The sequence below is a fragment of the Arachis ipaensis genome, chromosome B04 (assembly GCF_000816755.2).
Source record: "Arachis ipaensis cultivar K30076 chromosome B04, Araip1.1, whole genome shotgun sequence".
Taxonomy (NCBI): Eukaryota; Viridiplantae; Streptophyta; class Magnoliopsida; order Fabales; family Fabaceae; genus Arachis; species Arachis ipaensis.
This window is the reverse complement of record NC_029788.2, coordinates 128,098,665-128,120,185: the sequence shown is the minus strand read 5'-3', so window position 1 is coordinate 128,120,185 and position 21,521 is coordinate 128,098,665. Positions and strand designations below refer to the sequence as shown.

General features: G+C 32.8%; 2 protein-coding genes, 1 long non-coding RNA gene and 1 pseudogene across 3 annotated transcripts; 1 reads left to right on the top strand and 3 right to left on the bottom strand.

The window, feature by feature from the left end:
* On the bottom strand, positions 773–5,182 carry LOC107637305 (annotated as a pseudogene).
* LOC107635359 (pentatricopeptide repeat-containing protein At3g29230) lies at positions 5,237–6,751 on the bottom strand. The gene has a single exon (XM_016338828.2). It carries the CDS (start codon positions 6,749–6,751, stop codon positions 5,237–5,239), a length of 1,515 nt encoding a protein of 504 aa, XP_016194314.2.
* On the bottom strand, positions 12,617–14,873 carry LOC110271338. The gene is made up of 2 exons (XR_002361981.1): positions 14,415–14,873; positions 12,617–13,876 (listed from the first exon to the last, which is right to left on the bottom strand). It is a non-coding gene; the product is annotated as an uncharacterized LOC110271338 (long non-coding RNA).
* On the top strand, positions 16,235–18,872 carry LOC107635358 (chorismate mutase 1, chloroplastic). Its single transcript, XM_016338827.2, has 6 exons — positions 16,235–16,661; positions 16,980–17,205; positions 17,420–17,506; positions 17,656–17,799; positions 17,975–18,067; positions 18,448–18,872. The coding sequence occupies exons 1-6, from the start codon at positions 16,477–16,479 to the stop codon at positions 18,685–18,687; spliced, it is 975 nt and encodes a 324-aa protein (XP_016194313.1). The 5' UTR covers positions 16,235–16,476; the 3' UTR covers positions 18,688–18,872.

Here is a 21,521-nt window from a genome sequence, read left to right as displayed (position 1 = left end):
AATCTATTCACAATTTTTAGATGTGTTTTTTTTTTTAAATTATTATAATAAAAAGCTAAATATTGTACCATTTTTAAAGAATATCTAGTTGAATTGAATTATTATTTAATAGTTCTCAATTTTAACTTAACATAAAAATAAATGCACGTGAATTTTCACTTTATTTTACATTATTGTGTAGTCACCGTGAAAAATATCGAAAAAGAAAAATATCGAAAAAAAATGATAAATTGACCTTTGTTTCCACACTATATTTAGCATCCTTCATAATGAATATTTAAAAAGTGTCATTATTTTCGAGTTGCTGAAGGAGCATGCAAGCTAGCAAACACGTACATAAAGTCATAAACACACTTCAAATTCTATATATTTTGGAATCGAATCGAAATTGATAAGGCATCAATGAAGAAATAATAAACATTATTACTCAGCAAGGATCCGTGAATCAATGAAGAAATAATAAACATAATAATACCTACATACATACATACATACGTTGTTTTCTGCACATTCTCAATTTCTCATATCTACCTGGCCATCTGTCTCTCTATCTTTTTCTTGTGATAGTCTTGTGATGATGATAATAATAATAATAAAATAACCTTAGAGAGGTGCTTGTATTATGAAATCCAGCTTGGCGAATTAGGTTAATTGAAATCTAATACTAAATTTTAGAAAAGATTAGGTGGATTAGTAGAAGATAGAGTGGTTAATTTGTAAGGTGAAATGAGAAAATTTAATTAACCTCTAAATTTCATATGTATGATCATGATGAAAAACAAATGTTCTTTAAATAAACTTAATATAATCATCTAGATTGTATTGTTACAATACAATCCTTACCGTCTCCTCTAACAGAAGATCAGATATATAAATCATACAATGCCATATAATTACTTATCCCAAAATCTTAAACTAATAGATAAAACTACATGAATATTTTAGTTTAAAGAACTGTCTAATTTGTATGAGAAACTTTAGAACCCAACAAGTGGGCTTGTCTTGGTGGTTGGATACTTAATAAATTAAACAAAAGCAACCTTCACCTGATGTATGAGAATCACGATGAAGTACATGCATCTTATTGTTTTTGACCATCCTCTTGGGCTTTTCCCTTGCCACGAAGCATGTGACCGGAGTTTCCGAGCATGATGCGCCTGAATCTAGTGTCCTCTGCTGGTGAAGGTGCACCAGTATTTGGCGACGAAGCAGCCTCTGATGACCGATCAGTAGTGGTATCTTTCTTTCCAAGCAACCCATCCTCACCGAAGATGTTGCTGACTGATGTTGGAAGTGCAAGATGAGCGCCGGCCATCACCTTACTGATAGAATAAAAGGTTCCCCCTGATCTTTCCTTCATAATAATTTCAAGAGCTTCTTTGTGGGCTGGATCCAGTGCCTCCACGTCTTTCAAGAGGTTCTGTATAGCAGGCAAAAGGTAGTCCCAGATGCTATTTGCAGGGAAATCTATTAAGAAATAAATGTTCAGCATCATCAAAATAAAGTCTGAGAGATCAGAACTTGTAAACTAGAAATGTTCACAATAAGATTGTTGCAGTTCAGATTGCTAAATACTGGTAGTGTGAAAAGATTCTCTTTTTTTTCCTATTATTATTATTAAAATTAGGACAATTTTGGTGAGGATATGTAAAGAATGAGAGACTAGATAAACATCATGATTCTATTTTGTATTTTTTTTGGGATATATTGTCTATTTTCTACAATTAACCAAACAAATGTCTTACTATCAACAGTTGAATAGCACACTTCTTCATAAAACCTAGCCACTGTTCAACAAGAGTTAAGGATTCTTTTGCTAAAAACCATGGTCATTCCAAGCACATCTCATTCTGCCTAACTTATGGAAATGTAAAAAATGGTAATGCAACAGATTAAACACTCCAAAGCCTATAACAGATTAGAGAACAAGTATCTGTTAGCTAGTCACTATGTGCAACTTCAATACTGGACTATTAAGAATTCATTAAAACAGCATAAATACATTGAGAAGTGTTTGGAGATGCAAGCTTGATATATAATCAACTAAATCAGCTAACCTGTAGCATCCAGAGCACGGATTGCCTCACAAAATGCATTCTCTCTGTCTCTCGTCTACGCATCAAATCACTTATTGCATTTGGCATACTTGTAAGTTGGAAAATCTTGGACAAAAGATGTATGTTGAGTTAAAGGAAAACCACCGAACAGTCTAAGAGATCTTGAAAGCCAACAAAAAAAATGCAAATGGCTACGGGAAATGACACAAAAATGTCAGGACATTAAGCAAGTTTTTGAACATATTTTTTCGAAAATCAAGGTTAAGGATATAATCTCTAAGTCTTTCTGTTGTATGTGGCACTGCCACCACCAATGCACGAATAACAGCAATAGTAGCTTCATGGGAGCCATCCTCAAGAAAAGCATCCATTTGAACCCGTATTTTGTCAACAATCTGAAAGATACCTCATTTGATCATGAATATGAAATGCATTGACATCACTATCTTTATAGAAACCGAGGAGAAACAAAAATAACATATACCGTGTCATTTTTAAGTGTTGAGCCACAGCACCAAATGCATCTATACTTGCATACTTCACATTCAGGTTTTGATCAGATCCAAGAGTAATTAGGGCAGGCAAAACATGAGTTGAAGCAACCTTTGCATCAATATACGGGACCTATTGATGAAGACATTGATGTTATTTATACGAAAGGTAACTAGAAACCAAGAAAAAAAAAAGCAGCTTACAATAGCTCTAAGCAGTTTGGCGGCATTTATTTTCATGTTTACATTAGTGCTAACAACCATTTCCCACAGTATAGTAAATATCAAACCATGGTTTTCTTCGTATATGCTGCGTTATAAAGAAGCTCCATAATTATCACACAAAATATTAATAAAGAAAGAAAGCTCCATAAGAACATTGGGTGAAAAAGTGCAATTATATTTGAATAATGTATGTGGTGGTATTCAAACCAGATGAAACGGATAGCATTGATAATCTCAGGAGAGTACTTTGTTGGTGGATTTTCCATGTGGTTTTCTTCTAGTAGCAGCTTCCTCAAATATTCTGCTAACAGTTCGTTTTCCAGGAGCACCCATAACACCAGCCAACAAAAGTGGTAAGACACATCGTAGAGAGCCTATCAACAACAGCGGAACTTGGTCTCAAACCTGCAAGCGAATAGTCAAATACAAAACAAGTATTTGAACCTTTAGAGAGAGGAGATTCAAGAACCATTAAAAGAACGGATGGAACTAGGAAAATATGTCAAATCAGCATTATCCCCAACTGCTGTTAAAAATACAGGTAGCATTATGCATGTCATGTACGAATCCCCAAACCTTTCAGAAACGGATAAAAGAAACTGCATTTACACAATACTGATTAGCAGAAACTCGAACATCAATTTGAGCAAGAGACACTCAAAACAATTGAAAAAAGAGAAGGAAAGTAACCTTTGAAATTTGGCTCCGAAGATTATCTTCTTTCTGTGGTAACATGCAAGCCAGCTCTATCAAATTAGGAAAGCATTCAACATGCTTCCATTCAACTGCCCCCCTAGCAAAAGCAAACCATGAAAGACGTGAGAAACTTTGACAGTGTGATTTGGACAAATTAGTCTTTCTTGTCTATGACTGTGAATAATGCATACAGATTGCAATCTGAATCAAGCATACTATTCTAGTGATTGTGAAAACATGACGTGCCACCTTTTTCCTTCCCTCCATCCCTTTTCGAGGAGGATGGGACATCAACACCCAAAGTCAATGGCATTGACTCTTTCAAATGTCCTAATTGTATTATGCCAAAGTAAACTCCTCTTGCTAAGCTTACCTGGCATACATTTCGAGCAATGAGGTAGATACCATAGCTTGTGTAGTTTCAGTGTTGTGCGAAAAGGGGCATGTTTCTATCACTTTCTGGTCTACCCAAGGAAGCAATTCCACCAGCATTCTTAAAAGAATATCTATATTCCAGCACTCTCTTTCACCCAGGACACAGAGATGTGATTCTGCAGACCCTTCAACCCCAGAAAGAGGAGGACAACGCTGGAACCAATTCCTTGAGAGAAGTTTCCACCACCACTCCTGATGGGTCACATACCAATTGAAACATCAACTCCTCCACCTATCAACAAAGAAAACAACAGAGAACTGTATCAACTGTTCAGCCTTAATTATAGTTCCTTAAATTTTTTTTTTTTTTTATATTATGACAAGTGGAGAAGGCTCCATTCCTAGACCATGCCTTATCAACTTGTTCTAGAGCTTATATTGTAGCCAAGTCTCAAGTCAGTAATCTTCATGATTGCCTCAAGCAAATTAAGTGAGGCTGACCTTGAAATATTTATCCATGTCTGGGAAAAGTGGAAGCAGCATAGCCAGATTACAAGCCGCAGCCTCTCGAACAACAACAGCAGAATTGCTGCACAATAGATAAATTAAGAGAATCCCGAATCTCAGGCCGTACAAAATCTGCAAGCTCTCCACATGATTGAGCAACAAGCAGTCGACACTCCTCGTACATGTGACTGATCTAAGACATGACACCAAAAAACTGAAAACCTGGTTCCAAAATCAGAATGGAAAAGAAACAGGTTGAAAATTGAAGCAAGAATATACTTGTAAGGAACTTTGTTGAAACTAGAAAATTCCAATAGCTTCAGTTGCTTGTAACTCAGGGACTAGGGTAAGAAACTTTTAAGTGAATCACTTCAATTGAGTTGTTCCACTCATGAATATAACAGGATTTCAGAGTCCATGAGTACTCTGCAAATCTGACACAAAAAGAGGAGACGGGGGATTGAGTGAGAGTTCTCTCAGACACATATCCACAACCACAAAACATGCAGAATCAGATACAAGAAGCGGTCATACTAAAATAAAATAAGAGATAACATATAGCTCCAGAAATAACCTTATGCTCAAGTGAATGTCTCAAATCCAATCAATAATGCTCAGCAAGAATCGAATTAACAAGTGCAATTGAGTGGAATTGCCACTCAGTATATTATATTTGAAGAGCTTCTTTTTTACAACTACTACAAACTGTTCCCTCTCATTGGCTTTACAACAGTGCTGCTGCCACTGTAAGCACAAGCTGGTCCCTGCATACAATTTCTCTGTTTTGCTAAACCACAAGCTGCAGCTGCAGCTGCGAAGTATATGATGACATCCTTACTTTTAATACAACAGCAACGTATGCAATTAAATCATCATATTCATTTCTTAAAAGTTAAAACTATAAGCATCACTTCGGCTGACGTAAGCCTTTGGAACATATCCAACCTGCCTAATGTCCTTTATCAATCTGTCAATCATTCTATATATATCATCTGATTTAGGGTGTGACTGATCAAATGCTGTAAATTCATGCACTTCCTCTTCTACCTCAATGGAACTAGCTCCAGAAGGCTTTTGGCTTCCTGTGTTCTTCATTTGCCACCTTACACTAGCAACATTCACCCAATCCCCTGCTTGAGCATAAATGTTTGACAAAAGGTTGAAATTTCCAGGATCCAGGGGTGCCAACTCAAACAAGTGTTCGCACACAGCTTTTGCAAGATCTACATCATTATGCATTCGACAAGCCCCCAAAAGAGTTCCCAAGACTATTTCATTTGGCTCCATAGGCATGCTGCGCACAAGCTGAAAAGCTTCCTCCAGGTGTCCCCCTCGACCAAGAAGATCAATCATACAACCATAGTGCTCAACTTGAGGAACAATCCCATGCACTTTCTCCATTGAATAGAAGTAATTACGCCCTTCATTGACAAGGCCTGCATGGGTGCAAGCACATAAAAGACCAATGAATGTATATTTGTCCGGTTCAAAACCCTCATGTACCATCCTCGTGAAAAGCTCAAGTGCTTTCTCACCACGTCCATGTATGCCTAACCCTTGAATCATGGAATTCCAAGACACCAAATCTTTCTTTTCAATCCTACTAAAGACACCAAGGGCAACATCCACACAACCACACTTCGCATACATATCGATGAATGCGTTCAACACCTTAGTGCTACACCTAAACCTCCGCCTCTCAACAGAAGCGTGAATTCTTTTCCCCAATGCAGCCATTCCAGACTCGGCACATGCAGCCAAAATACTTATCAGAAACCCATCATCAATCCTCATCCCAACTCCCTCCATCTTATCATACAACTTTGTTGCCTCATTAACAAGCCCCTTCTCAGCATACCCAGATATCATAGTGGTCCAAATCACCAAGTTCTTCCCAGGACACTTATCGAACAACATCCTCGCCATATTCATATCCCCGGCTCTACAATAACCCCAAACCATCGACGCCCATGACACAACATTCCTCTCGGGCATTCCCTCAAACATCTCAAACGCCTTCCCCATCTCCCCAGCCTTAGCATACCCATCCAACATGATGTTCCAACTAACCACATCCCTCTCAGACATTTCATCAAACACCTTGCAGGCTTTCTCAAACTCACCACCTCTCACCAACCCACCAATTAGAGAGTTCCAAGTCACCACATCCCGTTCCTCCATCTCCAAAAACAACCAAATTGCCGCATTCATTCCAGCACCCCCACATTTACAATACGAATCTATCAATGAGTTCGGCACAAATATATCACTCCCGAAAAACCCAAACTTCACCACATGTGCATGGATCATCTGCACCATCCGAAAACAGCTATAACCGTCAAAAGATTTCAACAGACACGTGTAGGTGAAGCTATCTGAAAAAACACCGTTCCTCTGCATCTGGAAGAAGGTTTCAAATGCGATGGACGGGTGAGCCTTGTTTTGGGCCTGAGCTCTGATGAGAGTGTTGTAGAGGTGGGCGTTGGGGTTGGATTATAATTTTAAGTTGTTGTGTTAAAATTATTTTCAATTATAATAATTTAACTAATAAAAAAAATAACTTGTATGCATTGTTTTTCTTTTCTTAATATAGTGTTAATTGTATTAACTATAAAATAGTTATTTAATCTACTTTTTTCAATAAATCAAACATATATACTTAATATAACTATAAATAATCTAGTAATACTTAAATCCACTAACAAAGTTTAATTTTATATGTTTGTTTACTGTGAAATAAGAACATATCAAAATTAACTCAAAATGAAGAACAAATTAATAGAGAATACTAATGTATAAAGTTCTGTAATAAACAATAAATAATTTAAACCTACTGAATAACAATTCAATGCTATTCCTTGATACTTGCAAAATATATACTGAAACAACACTGTATCAATGTTAGTATATACAATTATATGATTAACGTAATTATAAAATTGTTTATCAGGAGAATAAAATAATACGAATTTTTATGATAATTTAATTTACTAAAAATTATGGTACTTTACCGAAATTGTTGCATTAGGTATAATTTTAGCTTATTTTAACAAATATAATAATCCGTGCCATACACATGATAAAATTAAAATTAAAATTTTAAATTATTTTATTAAAATTAATTTGAATTGTAATAATTTAATTAATAAATAATATGATGTGTATTGTTCGTGTTTTCTAAATATAGTATTAAATGTATTAACTCGAATGTATCTATTAAGTGTATAAAAATTATGTTTGAATTATGAATTCTCTGAAATTATCTCGTTTAAAAATAATTTTTGTTATCGATAAAACGATGCTATTATACAATTTTTTAGCAAAACTTAAAATCAAAAGGAAAATAATTTTGTGTGGGTTAATATAAATTAATTACGTACCAAATAAGTAGAATCGTTCATTTGTTTGTTTTAATATATCAGCATGGGCAAGTAAATTAAAATGATTATCCGAAATTTTATGATCATCGATCGTATGTACTATACGTGACTCCTTCTCAAAAGATATTTCGCACGTGTGTATAGTCAGAAGATATATTCCGCTTGATTTCTCAATTTCAAAATTTGAGAAGACATAGACCTTCCTTTCTACCAATTCATTCTCAAATATTTTTGTCAAATAATTCTTAATTGAACAATGAATTTTATCGTACTGCAAAATAAATTAAATATAAAAGCTATTAGCATTTTCAAAGCTATTAAAAAGAATTGTCTTTGACTTGTGAAATGGTGTATTTATAAAATTAACTTAAAATATGAATTACAAATATTTATAAGAATTTAATTTTGATGCACTGACAGTGTAAAGTAGTTTTACACGTGCATCTAATTACGTAATGACACATCAATAAAAATAAATACCTTTCACATTGACCGCATGAATGGTCATTCAAAAGAACGGATGTGATTGCACGACTGTGTAAAATACTTTACACTGTCAATGCATCGAAATTAAACTCTATTTATAAATTGAACTTAGCATTACTTGAAAAATTTAATAAATAAATCAACTAATCTTATCATCTATTAGAACTATTTCTATGCAAGCCGTCTTGCTCTTGTCAAACTTGGATGGGACTTTCTATAGCCTTATAATTCTTGTCTTTATTTTCCATACTTTCTTGTTATGGAAGTAAAAGTGGTAATATACTTTAACATGGTAATTTTTGGTGTTTTTAAAAACTGTGGAAGTACACAAATCCCTGGCACCGATTTCTGTACTTAAAATTTTTTAATTTTTTTTTAACACAAATCCCTGGCACCGATTTGTGTACCCTACACAAATCCCTGGTACCGATTTGTGTACCTCTCACAAATCGGTCGGTCCGATTTCTGCTTCTCTAGTTAAACGATCCCACATTTAAGTATAACACCCCAAAAATCCACATTTAAGAAAAACACCACTACCACTCCAATATTAAAAATAAAAAATTCCCAAAAAGAATAGTCATAATATATAAATTGAGACAACAATTTAAATTTCTCTAAAACTAATTTAATCAAATACCAATATTAGAATTAAATTATTTAAATAATATTTAATCTATTCTAATCCTTAGCTACGTATAGATTAGAGTCATTATTGTAACAACCAACTGAAATAACATCATAACATTGAACACTTAGAATCCGTACAAATTTAGACTATCTTCTTGTTAAAATTGTCAAACTAAATTGACTTTTATTCTCCTCAATGGCATTGCATTAATGCACCAGAACGCTAGTAGTTTCTGAAAAAATACAATATGTTATAAAATTATTTTTAATACAAAAAGTTTAAGAGAAGAAAATTTAAATATAGTACCAATATTTGAATTGCATCTTCAACATTTGACACAGATTTTCCAAAACTAAACCTAAATTGAGAAAATTCAATCTCATTATATGCTCCACTTCAAATATTTTCGGACAAACATAGAAAACGTGGAGGAGATGTGGCTTGAACTTGACCTATAAATCTACTTAGAAACCATATCATTATCATATATTATTATTATTATTGTTGTTATTATTATTATTAAAATTATTAAAAATATTTTTAATTGATAATTGAAAAGTAGTTTAATAGTGCATTAAATATTGATTTTATATAATTATAATGAAGATATGTTCCTAAATTAGTATAATTATAATATAATTATAATAAAGATATTTTTTATAAAATAATTTAGAATAGATGGAAAATTTCATGCATTTTGGAGGAAAAACGGACTCACGAGAGATCGACATGTCACCTTTATTAGCTGGGGGAAAACCCAGTTTTAGTATATTAAGTAGATAAATAAATTATTAATAAACATTCTAAAACATAATTATAGCCTAATATGAACTTTAAAATATCTTCCAAATTTAAAATACTATATCAACCAAAATCTAATTTTGATCTTATCAATTAATAACAATTTATTATTCATTCATCATTATATCCCTATTGAACTCATTAAGATTGTTACAAGAAATAAAAAAAAATATTCATTGAATTAACCAAACCAATAATAAATATTCAATCATCTACTTATCTAGTTAATTGAGTTAATTAAATTTATCTATTCTTTTATTGAATTAAAAACAAATTCAATTATGATAATTTTCATCAATACTAAGAATCAAATACTAAACTTACAGCAACAAATTCAACTTACTAATAATTTTTAGAGAAAAGCTCTGCATACAAGTCATTAGGACTTGTATGCTTTACAAGTTAATTAACGAATAAACCCTCCAAAACGCGATGCAAAGCTCTTCTTCTTCTTCTTCTTCTTCTTCTTCTTCTTCTTCTTCTTCTTCTTCTTCTTCTTCTCTTTCGTTTCTTGCTTTCTCTTTCTCGTTCTTCTTCTTCTTGCACGTTCTTTTTCCTCTTCCTCTTCTTCTTCTTTTCTTTCGTTTCTTTCCTTCTCTTTCTCCTTCTTCTTCTTCTTGCTACACGTTCTTCTTCCTCTTTCTGTTCTTCTTCTTTATTTACGTGCTTTTCTCTCTGTTTTCTTTCTTCGTTATTCTCGATTTTCATTGTTTTTTTACATCAAGCTCTGAAATCGTTTTTGAAGAAGAAGAAGCAGCAGAAGATGAGGAGAAGAAAGAGAAAGAGTTCTAAAATATGCATGAGGTGTACTTCAACGAATTTTTGGTGTATTTTTGTAATCCTTTGGGTGTATTTCTATAATCGTTTGGGTAAATTCCTGTAACCGTTTGGGTGTATTTCTGTAATCATTTGGGTGTATTTCTGTAATCGTTTGGGTGTATTACAGAAAGGATTACAGAAATACACCCAAAATAGGGGGAGACAGTATATTTCTTCTTGAAATCTTTTAATGTTTTGTTGGTTAAGGATGAGGCACATGGCAGAGACAATCTAGAAGAAAAACCTAAAAGGAACAGTAAAACAGTACCCTGAATAATGTTTTTTCCTTTTTTCTGGTGATTTTTTATGGAGATTTGTATCTTTTCTTCTTGATTTCTTCTACTCTTCGCGAAGAGTTGGAACGTTTCTGCAGAATCGTAGTAGTTTGTTTTGAATTTTGATGGTTTGCGTTTTGTTTGAGGAAGAAGAGGAAGAGTGAACGTGGATGGAAAGAGCGCGTGTTTTTTTCTTGATGGTTTGCGTTTTGATTGAGGAAGAAGACGAAGAGTAAATGTGTTGTTGAAGGAGCGCGTGTTTTTTTCTTAGACTTGGAGCAACTTGTATAACTTGTAAGTCGAAAAAGCTTGTATGTGTAGCAGGCCTCTAATTTTTAACAACAAATTCAACTATCCTAATTTTCATCAACCAAAAATTTAGCTCTAAAGATAATTTACAATAATAAAAAATTTAGCTAAGTGATTATTTCCGTAAGACAACAACAAATTCAAGGTCCACTGATGATAATTAGCAACAAATTCAACTCTATTGATAATTTTCATCAATCAACAAATTAGCTCAATGATATTTTCAAGAATAAATTCAACTTACAGCAAGGCTGATTATTATTGAACTCATCAAAATAGTCATCATTGAATTAACCAATTTGTTCTTTCCCTGATAAAAGACTGATTACATTGAACAAATCAGCATCATTTAACAAAAGATAGTAATATTTCCAATACACAGTATACCAATCACAATTTTAACCAAAATGAACAAACTTTTTCAAAGATTAATAAGGATTATCACTCAAGTAAATCCTCTTGAAAAAAACTTGAAAGTTGAAACCAAAAAATGATAGTCTAGCATAATGCTACTCAATGTAGTTAGACTGTTGCAGAAGTCACACAGTTTAGCAAATCATTATATCAGAAGGCACATCTTTAGACATGTACAATTCTCAGCAACAAAGTTCCAAGCAGTGAACAAAAAGAAACCCAAAATGCACTATCCTTCTCTAATTTACTCTCTTTTTTTCTGGAATACCAAAAATGCTCCTGGCGTAATCCTCACCCCCTCTCTCTCACCCTCTCCTCTTCACAGATTAATTAACAATTATTCAACCCATAACAAGTTCACAGATTATTCAACAATTATTGTTTTAAAAAAAATACCTAGAGGCTACACGCATGGAACAGAGCAGAGCAGATCCTGGGCAAGACGGGGAGCAGCGCTGACCGGTGGAACAGAGCTTCGCGACGGAGGCAGAAGGAGAGCCCGGCGACTGTGCTTCCACTGCAGAAACGTTAGCTGCACGAGCAGGAGTGAGGGAGTGAGCTTCGAAGCTCCAACTTGCGATGGCGACTGTGCTTCCACTGCAGAAACGTTAGCTGCACGAGCAGGAGTGAGGGAGTGAGCTTCGAAGCTCCAACTTGCGATGGCGGCAGGAGCAGTCCGGCAGCTGAACGGAAGTGAGGGAGTGAGCTCGCTGCGTTGAAAGGAACAACAAGGTCGAGGGTGATAGGAGGGGCTGCTGCTCCGTTGTAGTGAGTTAGGGTTGCTGGGTTGGTAATGGTTAGGGGCTTAGTGGATCAGGTCACCAAACGGCAGCGTTTTTGGTCAAGTTAAAAAAACCGGCTAGATTTCGGTTCGGTTCGATGAACCAATTTCCAACCGGTTTAACAGTTCAACTCCAATTTTCTATTTTGCGAGTTTGACATATGACTGAACCGTGATTCTTATCGGTTTGCGGTTTGACCGATCAGTTCGAATCGGTTTTCAAAACCTTGATCAAAACTTTTGATTCTAAAACTAATAAATCTCTAAAGAGGAAAGTATCGTTTTTGTCCCTAACGTTTCAATCGTCCTATTTAAGTCCCTAACGTTTCAAAAATGACTCAATGTTGTCTTGCCGTAGGAATCAGTTAACCAAGGTTCTGAAAACCGGACCGGTCATCAAACCGCTTTAGTCACTAGTTCACTGGTTTATTGATCTAACCGGTCCAACCGGTAATTCAACCGAAAAAACCGTTTTAGAATAAAATAATAAATAAATTATAAAGGACCAAAGATGAGGGTACTCCAAGAACTCCTATTAGATGCAACAGCATTCAACATTATCACATTCTCACACACACACATACAAAGCCTTAACTCAGAGAACAACCACAGCAAGTGACTTGGAAAGAAAATGTAAACACCGAAACAATCACAAGCATACAGAACATGTGAATATTATTATTAGCAAACATAATAATAAAATAGCTCTTCTAATGCGTCTTCGAAAATATCCCAAATCAAGAAAACTACATAATCTGATCCACTTGATTCAGAAAGTTACATATATTAGAAAAATTAAGAATCAACTAAAAGAAAAAGAAAAAGAAGGCCTGGTTGATTCGATTCAATTGCCTGAGATGAAGAATCAAACAGGGCTAAGAAGCTGAGAGTTTAAATGTTAAACCTCAATATTCAAGTAACATGACTCCATTATTGTTATTATTACACCCTTCTAATGTCACAAATTCAATATATATTATAGTCCGTTGACACTTGTGTATTCACAACTTGGCCTCATCATTCTAATTCATACCTTAAGTAGAAGAAAAAGTCCCCATAAGCTTTCATTACAATTTTATCCAGAGAGTTGGGGCTTTGGTTCGGAGTTCATGCCAATGATAATGACGAGAGGGATGCATCCATGAATCAGTAACATAGGCCGTGCAAATTTTAACAAAGTTCACCACAATGATTAACAACAAAAAGCACTGAAAGAACACTCAGTAATATAGGCAGTGCAAATTTTAACAAAGCTCATCACAATGATTAACAACAACAAAAAAGCACTGAACGAACAGTGAATCAATAACATGGGCAGTGCAAATTTAAAATTTAAAAGTTATCAATTTAAAATTTATCATCAAATACAATCGGTGAGCAAAGCCAATCAATCAAACACTGACTGAGCATTCTGTTCTGATTCTGTGACTGGGAAGCAACAAATTCAGCAACAAATGCAAGTTACAGCAACAAACTTAACAAATCCTAGTAAAGTCCCGAGTTACAGCAAAAAGGCAAATTTATTGATTACCAATTCAGATTTCAGCAACATGCAGAAATACAGGGAGAAGGGAAATCTGGAAAAGAGAGAACACTAAACCAAAACATTAACCAATAATCACACTAAACCTGCAACCAGCAATTACAAAACAGCAACAAACATTAGTACATTATAAAACATTCCAAAACAGGGATGACACTAAACCTGCATAGTAAATAATCTCAAATAAACAATAAATACACAACAACAATTTAGCAAATAAACAAGAACAAGACCTAAATAGAAAATCCAACAAATTAAGTCGCAGCAACCAAACAATTTGACAAATTAAAACAACAGCGGCCCAACAATTTAGCAAATCAACTTAACAAATTCAATAACAGAAAATCACAACAAAACAAAAAAAATAAAAGTAACAGAAGAACACAAGAACCATTAGCAAATTAACAAGTTCACAATAACAGTTAAAAAATTTACCAGAAGAACACTAATGCAAGTGGAATCATCATATAACTATTGTAACTTTAATTTAGTCTATGAAAAAATCCAAACCACTACCAAATCAAATAATTACTTATTGTAATAGAAATCAGAAGTTGCAGAGTTTGAAGAAGAGTATTGGTGTTGTGTGAGTGTATTGTCTGGTGGCGGGTTTAGGGAACTCACGGTGGGGACAAAAGAGAGCAGTTCGACGGCTGAGTGGAGCGCGCGGGTTGGTGGCAGAGTTTGAAGCAGAGCAACGTGGCTTCCAGACGAACGCGAACTCGAACGGTGAACAGCGAGTGAACGCGAACGGTGAACGCCGAGCGAACGCGAATGGCGAAGAATGCGAACGAAGACGCGAACGTGAACGGCAAACAAACGGCGACGGAAGCGCGGCTGAGCAGACAAAGACGACGGACGCCGAGCTCGATGAAGCAACCGCGATCGGTGACAGCGAACAGGGGTTGAAGATTTGGAGCACGAGGGAAGCTAGATGACGGATGGCGAACTTTGAGTGCGACGGACGGCGGCAGTATGCCACTCCTTGTGGCGGTGGTGTAGGCTTACAGTGCTAGGGTTTTGTGGTTGGGTTGGGGTGATTTCTCTGACTGAAAGAAAGAAAGGGAGAAAGGGAGAAAGAAACGAATGAGCTTCCCTTTTTTTTGTGTAAACCGGCCGGGTTTCGATTCGGTCCGACCGATCGGTTCTCGTCCGGTTCAACGGTTTTTTACTGATTTTGTAGTTAAACCGATCCGACCGGTCAATCCGGTTCGATTTTTAAAATATTGAACAATTTTGTCCCGCCGTCAATTCTGTTAACACATCCTAACATCAACACAACAGTGAGTTAATTTTAATGTTTTTTGTGTCAGCCCCTCCCTCTCCGAATCCGATTGCACCACCACCAAGACCGACCAGATTCGATCCAACTTATCAATCATCCTAAGGCTTTTTTTTGTACAAAATGAATACTATATTGAATCATACATCACAATTTTAGAATAAAAATATGTTATTTGTATATTAAAATTAATTATTATATATTTATATATAAATATATGTAGAGTTTAATTTATTTTTAATATATAGTTTATATTCTAATATATATTTAATTTTAATAATTAATTTTAATATATATCTAATATAATTAGTAGAGTAAATGTAATAAAATAATATGCCATAAACATAACAGAATCTAGATGTAGAAATTGAATTAACAATTCTCTACCTTATACGAAAAACAAACAACAAAATCATATTTGAGGTTGACAATAGCAGCTGTAAAGAAAATAATTTGTTGTTGCTTGCTTAGTTTTGGTGAGTGACAACATTATTGACTCTTAGTTTCAAATATAAACAGCACACGTCTCAGCAACACCACCACTTGTGTTTTTAGCTTTCATCAGGTCTTCGTTTCTTGCACTCTACCTATAAAAATAAAAAGTTTCTATATATATACATATGACTACTTACGACACTTTATTTATACTTAAATTAAATACACTTGTAACAAAGTTGATGAGAACCCAAAATTGAAAGCATCTTAATTCTTAACTAATTAAAGCTACTAAGATCCAAAATCCAATGCATCGTGGTTAAATATAAAATCTTGCACGTTTAGGTTAAAATAGTGATATGCTTTTTTCTCTTAATTAATGACTTCAAATTTGGAATTATAAGCTATATAAACATTAGTATTAAAAGAATTTAATATATTAGAAAATCAAACTGTTACAAAAAATACAATTCTTTTAAAAAAATAAATATTCACATACAATTATTTTTATATAAAATTTATATAATTTAAAATTTTTAAATAATTTAATTTATTTAACAAAATTTTTATCTAATAATTTTTATTAACTTTATATAAAAATAAATACACGTAAATTTGTGAGTTTTTACAAATCTGCAATACTTAATAAATAAAATTGTGAGATTCCTATTATTTGGACACAGTCCAAAATCCAAATTGAACGGAATTATTATAGTGTCTGAGAATTTCTTCTACTTAGTTGCTAAGTTTCAACAACTAATTAACACATATACCTAACTTTTCTATTGTCCTAAAGCTGAAACATCACCAACCACCACGAAAATGCAGCACCAAACTCAACTTAAGAAGTCTTCACACGTTCTTCCCACTTTTGTGTTTATTTTTGTTTAAAGTTATTACATCTCTCTCTGCCTCTCTTTGAAATATCATTATTCTCTGTTGTTCCTGCTGTGTCATTTTCATATTGCAATGGAGGCCAAGATTTTAAGAGCTTCTATCTCACAACCTACTCTTCCTTTTGTCTCTGATTCTTCTTCTTCAGCATCTCTTGTTCCTTCTTGCAAGTTATCATGTTTTCCCTCCAACCAAACCTCATCATGTTTTTCCAAAAAGCATGGTGGCCTTTCCCTCAAGGCATTTGCCACATCAACTGGGTGAGTTATTATGTATAGTACATACCCTTTAATTTGTTCATATGTTATTTGGATTTTGGAATCCATTTCATGCATGTTTGTTTCATTCATTGTGCCTTGATTGCTGATCTGTCATGTTAACAAGTCATTAGTAATTATGTATTGAAATAATCTTAAATGTAGTTACAATTGTGCATGGAATCATTTAAACTCTTAGACCCTGTTTGTAACTCCAAACCATCATTCTTCTTAAAGTTTTATGCACATGCCCCTCACTTTAATCTCCTTTTTTTGTTCTTATCAAATTTTTAATAAGATAAGAGTATTTGTTGTCTCTAGATTTGTGCCAGCAGAAAAAAGGGTTGATGGGAGTGAAAAACTGATCCTAGATAACATAAGACACACTTTGATTCGTCAAGAGGATAGCATAATCTTTAGCCTTTTGGAGAGAGCACAATACTTGTACAATGCAGATACATATGACCCTAATGCCTTCTCAATGGATGGATTTCATGGCTCATTGGTGGAACACATGCTTAGGGAAACTGAGAAGCTTCATGCTAAGGTATGCAATAATTTAGCATGAGAGTAATTAACTTTATACATTAATTGTGTATATAATTTAACTATGATGTATAGATAGTGTTTTATACTGTCATCTTATCATGTCTTTCATAATTGCATGACCATTCAATGGAAGCAGTGATTGAAAATTAGTTATTTTTGCTAGTATAACGTAACATTATGTGATAATACGCGCATTTTTCGTTACATTGAAGGTAGGGAGATACAAGAGTCCTGATGAACATCCTTTCTTTCCTGATGATCTTCCTGAATCAATTTTACCACCTATGCAATACCCTCAGGTAAGGATTATGTATGTGTTAGAAAATATCAAATAGTGAAGTTTAATTTTTGGATAGAACTATATATGATTTAGTTGTTGAACAAATTTAGTTCTGAATGTAAATTCAAACCAACATAAGCTTCTATTAAGTGTTTGTTCACTGAATAGGTACTGCATCCCATTGCCAATTCAATTAACATAAATGAAAAAGTGTGGAACATGTACTTCAGAGATCTTATCCCAAGATTAGTTAAAGAAGGAAATGATGGCAATTATGGATCCACTTCTGTTTGTGATACACTTTGCTTGCAGGTGAGTGAGTAACTTATAGCTGATATAATAAACCATTGCATGATTCTGGAGTTAACATTTATCATGTGTTATTTTGAAATGTTAATTGTTTCTCTGCCTCAGAAGTTTTGAGATTGTAATAAGCTAATTGTTCATAACATTGAAGACTTGAGATTTATTTGTGTTGTTACTGCAGGCTCTCTCCAAGAGAATCCATTATGGGAAGTTTGTAGCAGAGGCAAAGTTTCAAGCTTCTCCTGATGCATATAAAGATGCCATTAAAGCGCAGGTACAAATTCTATATATGCAATTCTTCTTTATCTTTCTTAGGGAAATAGTACAATCCTATCTTTCTTGTGTCAATGTTAAATCCGCTTTTAATATTGTTAATGTTGCAAGTGTGAAAAGTAGTAAAATTAGTCCGACATCGAAGAAAGTAAGGAAGAGTGAGAAGTTTATAAGATGAAAAACCTATTAATTTGATATTTTAAACGTAAATTCTACTTAAATTAAATCTAAATTTGTCTAACGAAAAATTCTTACGTACTCTTAGAACACATTTAATACCAATAAGGTGTGCATAACTTATATACACAACTTTGATTTTCTTTTTCTTTTTTTATTTTCTCCCTAAAAAATCAACTTTGTTTTGTGTTATTGGGTTTGTAGGACAAGGATAGGTTAATGGAAATGCTGACATATACTGAAGTTGAAGAGGTAATTAAAAGGAGAGTAGAGATGAAAGCCAAAACTTATGGACAAGAGGTGGCTATAAATGATGCAAAGGAGCATCAAGTTGAGGCAGTATACAAAATAGTTCCAAGCTTAGTTGCTGAGTTATATGGTGATTGGATCATGCCATTGACAAAAGAAGTTCAAGTTGCATATCTATTGAGGAGGCTGGATTGATTATGGTGTGTCTTTAAGAAGAATCCTCTCATTGATTTTCACATGCATTTTTTTTTTTGGTTTAATTTGTGATATTGTTGAGTTTAATTGTGAAAATTAAACTAAAATATGATGTAAAAAAAATGGTTGTAAGATAAATTATATTATGAAAAATCATGTAAATAATGAAAAACTAGATTTAAATTCGGGCATTGTGCAAAACTAAAATTAATTAATTTTTATACCTAGCATTAATTTGATCTACTTCGTGCCTTTTTCCTTTTGAGGAATATTTGAAAGCAATACATGCATGTGAGGCGTAAACGGTATGAATTTCATATTTGTCATTTTTGTCAGATGAGTATCTTTTAATATTAGAAGGTTAATATTTTTAGTACATACAAGTAAAGGATTGACTAATTTTAATTTAAATGTAGGACAAAAATAAAAAATATTATATAAACTTTTTCTAGAGAGGAATTTTATTGAGTTTATAATAACATTACAAATCAAATATTGAATGTTAGAGGATATAACATTTAATCATGTGTGTTGATGTGTAATAAGAATATTAAAAGATATCTCTGTGATGACTCATCTTTCTTTTTGGTAAAGAAAAGACAAAATTAATAAACATGTAACATATTATTGGTAATAGCATTGTACTAGAACAGATATAAACGGGCTGTTCTTCTTTCTTTCAACTTTTTACAAAGTGGACTTTAAGCTGAGTATTCAAGATAAACACCAAACCCTACCAATATTTTCGATCTCACTCACTTATTACATCAAAAACATCAAATTTATCAATCAAATTCCAAATCATTTTCCATTTCTTACGGGAAAGAAAAAAAAAAAAACACCTTAAATGTCCACACCGCGCCAATTTAGCCATCTCGACCAATCATTATCTTTAAAAGACTAAAATTGATGGTATGCCATACAAAAGATTAATAAAAAGATATGTATGAGACTAACTATAAGCTAATAAAATAAAAAAAATTAGTAAACAATTTTATATTTTTTTTAACACAATATATTTGTTAAAATTTTTAGTTGAGCAGGACATAATTAAACTGTGTTTACTAAAATCGAGTGAAAAAAATTGTATTAAAAATTTGTATATCTCTGAAGGTAGTTATGATAAATATAATATAGAAAAAGTCTATGTGACCAGTAATTTTTGTGTTTTTTAGCCAGCACTTAACCATCAAAACAAAAGTAAGTGATTTTCCATCATTAGATGTAATTTCACACCATTAAAAACACTATTGATGGCCAATTAATGGTTACAAAACACCAAAATTGCTAACCCCTAGCATTTCTCTAGAATATATATTTGTATAATAAAAAAATGGTCATAGTTCTTTCTAAAGAGTTCATTAATAAGAATAATAAAACTTCTTTATTTATGAGTAAAGGGTGTTCTCTTATATAGTAACTTAGTTGATTTTAATAGTTAATTCATATTTTCATGAAAATCTTAAAAACATTCCTCATTATCTATGAAGAACAAAAATTTCGAACAGAAAATTCTGACGTAAGTGCCAACATAAAACTTAGTGAATAATTCTTTTTATAATATTACATCATTTTTATTATGTGCTAATTGAATAAAATTTGGATGATAGACTTTGTGTATGAATTTTTATGATGAATTTGTTAATTGAATAAAATTTGGTGAATAGATCTCTAAATTTGTTTTGGTGAATAAAATTTGGTGACTAAAATTTTGAGTATCACGGTAGAATTTGGCTTGCTATCTAATGATTTACTTATTTTAGAAGAATATGTGCATAATGCATGAAAGGCTTTCTACCAGCTATGACATGAAAGTATTATGATGATGTAGTTATGTATTTGTTGAGATACAAATTTTTGAATGCTGGAATAACAAAGAATTATGTGTGAATCTTTAATTCTTATATATTTTTTTTTAAATAAATTTGTTCCGTACACACATGCCTGCATAATTTTATGTTCTCCAGAGCTGAGTTGTATATGAAAAATTTAACTAATAATTTTTAATTTGAGATTTGTGTCTCAAAAATGATCAGCACAATATGAATTGTTTGTAGTTGATCTATACGAACATTTTCAATATTGTTATGGCCATTTCAACCATGATTATTACAACGTGACTAACTCTTACAAAAATTTTATTTTGGAATGTAATATGAAAATTGGTAATTGATGTAATTTTATTGATGATGCTTTATGAATTTCTGAATTCCTATTAAAAGAACACATAATGACGAATATGTGTATTCCTAAATATCTAAATACTATGATCATAATATTTATTCTTAGCACAAACGGTTTAGATGATAATAGATGAGTATAAGGTTGCAATTATTTAATCACACTAATAATTAAGGTGGAAAAAAACAATTTTTTTAAATAATAACCAAATATTTTAAAATATTAATCTCCATGTTATTCACTCAAAAACTTTAGTTCAGAAATTATTATTTTTCTTTTAAAATTTGTATTTGTGGTCATTGAACATCTCCAACAAAAAAGAAGAAGAAACATTAATATGTAAATAAAAAATATTGACAATTATGTGCAAAAAATAGATTTAAATTTGTAAAAAAATGAACAGAAAATCATTAATGTGAAAAGAAGAAGAAATTATATGATAAAACATAATATTCATATACTGGTGTCGCACTTCTCTTGTGCCACCATCTAAATTGACATCGTTGTCTCTAATAAAATCTGCGTGCTCCATATAAATTCTAAGAGGTTTTAAGTTTCTATTGTCTTGTTATTTAAGAGATTAATTATTTTTTTGATATTTAAATTAGTTATTAATATAATTTTAAATGACACAATAAAAAATAAGAATATAA